The sequence below is a fragment of the Haliaeetus leucocephalus genome, unplaced genomic scaffold (assembly GCF_000737465.1).
Source record: "Haliaeetus leucocephalus isolate CR32 unplaced genomic scaffold, Haliaeetus_leucocephalus-4.0 Scaffold310, whole genome shotgun sequence".
In the NCBI taxonomy this organism is placed as follows: domain Eukaryota; kingdom Metazoa; phylum Chordata; class Aves; order Accipitriformes; family Accipitridae; genus Haliaeetus; species Haliaeetus leucocephalus.
Genome location: NW_010972746.1, coordinates 48,649 through 54,130, shown reverse-complemented (window position 1 = coordinate 54,130; position 5,482 = coordinate 48,649). Strand labels below are relative to the sequence as shown.

The 5,482-nt window shown below is 64.3% G+C and overlaps 1 protein-coding gene across 1 annotated transcript; it reads right to left on the bottom strand.

The window, feature by feature from the left end:
* Positions 1-119: 119 nt before the first annotated feature.
* CARM1 (coactivator-associated arginine methyltransferase 1) lies at positions 120-4,804 on the bottom strand. The gene is made up of 11 exons (XM_010571207.1): positions 4,501-4,804; positions 3,098-3,223; positions 2,865-2,971; positions 2,660-2,764; positions 1,652-1,762; positions 1,210-1,387; positions 962-1,052; positions 763-844; positions 566-651; positions 360-449; positions 120-261 (listed from the first exon to the last, which is right to left on the bottom strand). The coding sequence occupies exons 1-11, from the start codon at positions 4,802-4,804 to the stop codon at positions 120-122; spliced, it is 1,422 nt and encodes a 473-aa protein (XP_010569509.1).
* Positions 4,805-5,482: the final 678 nt, after the last annotated feature.

Sequence of the window (5,482 nt, the reverse complement as noted above, 5' to 3'; positions counted from 1 at the left end):
CCCCAGCTATTCTGGGTGCCGGCGTGAGGCGCCGAGGGATGTGACATAACCAGATCGCGGACGGTGTAGCCAAAGCTGGGACGGCGGCTCTGGTAAGGCCCCGTGCCCCCCCCCGGCTCTCACCTCTTGTTGGCGATGAGGAGGCAAGTCCCTGAGAGCGTGTCGCCGGCTTTGGCAAAGAGCGGTGACTGGAACAGGCACCGGACCTGGTACCAGTGGGTCAGCGGCTCGGTGGGGGCTGTCGAGAGCCACACCGTCATTCTGGGGAGGGGGGGGAAGAAAGACGATGTGTTGGGGTGGGGGGTGGGGGGGCGAGGCACAGCCCTGACCCCCCCCCCAAGGCTCCCCCTGCCGCGTACATGGAGCCGATGAAGGCTACGTCGAACCAGAAGGCCAAGCCGTGGACCAGCCCCGAATGCAGCATGTGGAACTTGAAGGGGATTTCTATCCTGTAAGGCAAAGCTGAGCCGTTGCAAGGGGGGGGTCAAGGCCCCCCAGCACCCTTGGGTGCCCAAAGGCTTGGGGTGGGGGGGCCTCAGTCGGGACCCTTCCGGCCGCCACCCACCTGTGCAAATCGCCTTCCTTGGCTTCTAAGAAGTTCACGGTGTATTTGACTGATTTGGCCATTAAGATCCTGATATCGAAGGTGTCCTGGGGGGGGTGGGGAAGGTGGGGGTCAGCAGCCAGGACCCCCCAGCTCGCCTCGAGCCCCCCCCCCAGTGGTTCCCCATCCCCCCCCATGGGGACTTCAGGGCCACTCACCACCACGGGCTGCCTGAAATACTCATCCACGGCCGCCCCTCGGAGCGCAGAGAGGTCAACGCCATGGAAGGATGGCTGGTACCTACAGGAGGGGGGACATACAAACACGTGAGGGGGTGTGGCTCCGGCCCTGATCCCCCCCCCCATCCCAGGGCAGGGGAAGGGGTCAGGATCATCCTCCCCCCGGCACCGGACTCACCAGAAATTGGCCTTGGTGAACTGCTCCATGTAAAGCTGCTCGTCCGTGAACGGGGCCAAGTGGACGTCGCCGATCGTCGGGAACATGTTCCCTGGACGGGGGAGCAGAGAATTCGGTTGAGGAGGGGAGGCCAGGAAAGTGCCTGCTCCCCCTCCCTGGGCTCGTGGGATCCAGCAGACCGGGAAAGAGGCCCCTTGGGTTGCTGGGAATCCCCCCCATCCCCACCGGTGTGCCGCCCCGGCACTCACCGCTGGGTTTCAGGTACTTCTTGGCGTGGAGGTAACTCTCCAGCATCCGCTCGTTGAAGAGCATGTAGCCCATGGGCTCGGAGATGATGATGTCCACCTGCTCGGGCAGCGAGACCTCCTCCACCTTCCCCGGAATCACCACGATCCGGTCCGTCAGGTTGTTGCTCTTCACCAGTACCTACCCCAGGAAAAAGAGGGGGACGTTCAGGGGGGAGAGGAGGAGCCCCACAGCACGGGGGCACGATACTGGGGATGCGGTGGGAGGCAGAGCCCCGAACTGTGCTGGCCCCGGCGTTCCCAGTGCCGTCGTCCTGGCGCTACTGGGTTGTACTGGGGTAGGGGCATGGCTCAAAGGGGGCGTGATCCCAGACGGGTTTGGCGCGAGACCACCAAGCTCAGCAAAGCCACAAGCTGCCCAGCGGTGGGCATCAGGGCTGCTCACCTCCGCGTGCTGGGCCATGGTGCTGGCTTCCACCGCATAAATCTTCCTTGCCCCGGCCTGTGCCGCGAAGAAGGAGAGGATGCCGGAGCCACAGCCGACGTCCAGGACGATCTGGGAGGGAGACAGTGAGGATACGGTGAACCATTGGCACCTGCTCTGGAGGCCGGAACTCATCCCGTCCAGCTCCCGGCATCATCGCCCCAGAGCCAGGATCGGGGTCTTCTGCCTCCAGTCTGGGGCACAGAAGGACGGGGAGACCCAGGGACCCCAAGATTTGGATTCCCAAGAAGGAAAACCAAGGCGGCGGCACCGGCACGGCTCCTCTTGGGGGGAAAACAGCCCCTCACCGCAGCTCCGATTACAAACAGGCTTCAGAGAAGGAACTAACTCCAGCAGGTCGTTACCCACCCCCTGGAAGCTCCGGTAATGACCCACGCGCAGAGAGCCAGCTCTGCTCGGCAGCGGGACCCAACTGCAGCGTTTATCCCACCTCGGCGCTGCGCCGAATCGCGCCCGGACCCACGGCAGCTCCGAGGGCTCGGCCCCGGCCGCTTCCCAGTGCCACAGGGAAGAACGGGATTAAGAGCGCCGTGGCCGAGCCAGCGAACGGCACCCGAGCACCCAAATCCTCTTTGATCCTATATATAACCCCCCCCGGCCCCGATTAGGGGGATCAGCGGTGCCGGTGCAGGAAGCCGGCTGCGCCCCGGTGCTGGCGGCACGTGGCTCTTGGCCACTGTCCCTCCTCCCGCCGGCCACGCACTCACAACCAGCCGTGTTTTTGGAGGAATACTACAAATAAAACCACTAGGAAGGAGACGGGAAAGCACCGGAACACATTAAAAGTGGGCAAAAAAAAGGGAGGAAAGTCCTAATCAAGGCACCTCTTCCAACTCCGGCATGTGACCACCCTCCCAGAGCTGGAGACAGACACCGAAAGGAGGCAGATTTCACCAAAACTATTGTACAGGCCAGGGCAGTTAAAGGGGGGGAGGTTGCCCGGCTGACCTTGTCTTTGAAGTCGCTGTGGTTCTGCAGGATGGCTCGCTGGTAGGTGCCCGTCCGGACGTAGTCCTGCATCATGTTCTGCTGCTGGGACAGGTACCCGTAGAACTGGCGGGGGGAGGAAACAGACAGACAGATGCGGATGTCACCGGGGACACCATGGCCAAACCCTTGCCGGCGGTCGTGCCTGGCCGGAGCAGCCCCTCACCTGGAAGTACTGCACGGCCGAGGATTCCTCCGTCCGCTCGCTGAAGACCGAGCGCTCCGTGTTGTGGCCCCGGCAGTTTTTCAGGATGTTATAAAAGGAACAGAAATCTGGAAAAGACGGAAGGCGGGGGGGACGGGGGGACTTTAGCCCAGGGTGGGGGGTAAGGACGGGACAAGGACATGCAAGGGTCCCGAAGAAGCCAAACCGCACCCTCCCCAGGGTGGGGGACGCACCGTTGGGGGTGGCGAACTGGATGAGGACGCTGTTGCAGCCCAGCGTGATGATGAAGGACTGTTTGCCCACGCGGCTGCATTCGGTCTCGCGGGACACGGAGCACTTGAACACGCAGACATCTTCATCTGGGGGGGGGGAAGAGAGAACATGGGGGGGCAGATGGGTTAGAGCTGGGCAAAGCCCCCCGCCAACCCCACCAGATCGTGCCACGCTGGTGGGGCTCAGTCCAAACCTGCATCCCCCGCATCTCCTGCAGCCCGGCCGCCCCTTCCTGCCCTCCCTCGTGTTAGACGGATGCCAAGGGAGCGGGAGAAAACATAATTAGCCTAATTAACCTCTGTGGCGTTGCAGCGGGGGGAGACAAACCCCTTGTGCATGGCCAATGGGGTTTATGGGGCTTTTGAGCGGCCAGAAATATGGATCGGTGCCGCTGCCCATCGCTGCCAGGACGGGGACCCCCCCCATGGCTCTGCGGAGACCCCCCCAGCTCCAGTGAAGCCAGGCGATGCTGTGAGGAAGAACGAGGGGAGACAGACTGAGCTGCCCGCAGCCAAGCCGGGAGCGGCACTGGCCACCCCGGCCTCCCCATCGCAGGCGCTGCTGGCGTCCGCACCGGCCTCCCACCGCGGGCGTCGCGGCATTCCCTCGTTAGCCGCTTTGAAGCCGGGGAGCGGCGAGTGGGTAATTAGCACCTCCAGCCAGCGCTGCCTTTCTCACGCGGCACCCCGCCGGAAAAACCAAACGAGCCGCTGCGGCAAAACCTGTTTTTCCCCCAGCATCTCGCTGCCGCCGCTGCTGGTCCCTCTCGCCCTGGCAGCGCCGGGCAGCCCTGCCTGCTGCCAGCCAGGCTCCCGGCACGTCGTCGCTCCGGATCGGCCACGCGGTGCATTAAGTTGCCCGATTAATTGGGAGTGACGAGAGGAAAACGAGCTGGGGGGGCTTCCAGCTCGACCCACTGCTTCCAGCCCCAAAGGAGACCCCGGCAGGGCCGCAGCAGCACCTGCACCGAGCCCGGCACTGCCCACGGCGCCGCTCGGCAAAGCCATTAAATGCAAATTCCCGCCAGCCGCGTTAATCAGGCTGTCAGCCCGGGCCTCCGGGCTCTTTGTGGCCGATAAAAAAGGGCCGGCAGATGTGCCGGCGGCCGCCCCAGCACTGAAAGGGCAGCGAGAGACCCCCGGCCCCGGCCACACAAAGGCTTTTCTGGCAAATAACTGGAAAAGGGGGATGACGCCGGGGCCATGGGGGGGCTGGACGCTGGCCGGTGCGGTGCAACGAGCCGGATGCGGCACGAGGATGCGGCGAGGGATGGAGAAGCCGCGGAGCCGAGGGCTGGCACCTTGCGGGGCCATGCCGGCATGAGGATGGCTCTTGGCACCCGCCAAAAAAACCCGCTAATAACCTTCAGGCGATGGAGGCTCCAGGCGAAGCTTCGCTCTCACCGAGGGGAGCGGGTCCGGCTGCCCAGCCCCTCGCCGCCGGCGTCCCACTCTCCTCCCGGTTGAGGAGCCATGCCGAAGCTTCGGCAGCCGGCGAGGAAACCCGGGCAGAGAAAGCGCCGGGCTGGCACCGAGGCGGAGGCAGGATTTGCCACAGGCTCGGGGGTGAGCCAGCCCCACGTGCCTCAGTTTCCCCCTGCCCCATCCCACACCGCAGGTGAGGTCTCCTCCAAATCCGGCGCAGGACGGGGCCGCTGCGCCACACATTAATTACTTGCACTGATCAATTAATTTCACTGGAGCGGGTCAGTAGCAGGGAGGGAAGGGGGTCTGGTCATTATTCCCCCCACGACGGTGCGGTTGTAAAGCCGACGTCTCCGCCGGTAATCACGTGAAAACCGGCCGGGCGTGGAGGACGGGGAGGCTCTGGCAGCACTGTGCCGGCACCGGCGCCGACGAATTCCCAAGATTCACCGAGCACAAAGCGCAGGAGCTGCCGGATTGGAGAAAGGGGGTGGGGTGGGGAGGAAAAAAACCCCCCCAAAAGAATAAAACCCACAATTCTTGGCGGAGACAAAGAAAACTCGGCTCCGACACCGCGCCCGCCGGCCGGCCGGCGAACACCCCGTTAGCGACTTCGTTAACGGCCGCCGGAGCGAATCCCCCCGGGACGGGACGGCCGCCGCGGCGCCTGGAAGGTCACCAAATTCGGGCTATTTCAGGCAAGGTGAGGTTGGGGGGGGGTGCTGAGAATTAACTTTCTGCAGCCTCCGGCAAATGCCCGGTGGGACGGGGGAGCCCCCGCCTCGGCCGAGCCCCCCCGGCTGCTGCCGCCCTTTTCATGGTCGGGGGGGGACGGACGGGACGGGACAGGACACACATGGACACGACGGCGCTGGTACCCCCCCAAATGACACGGACCCACTGGCCCCCAGTGTCCCTGTC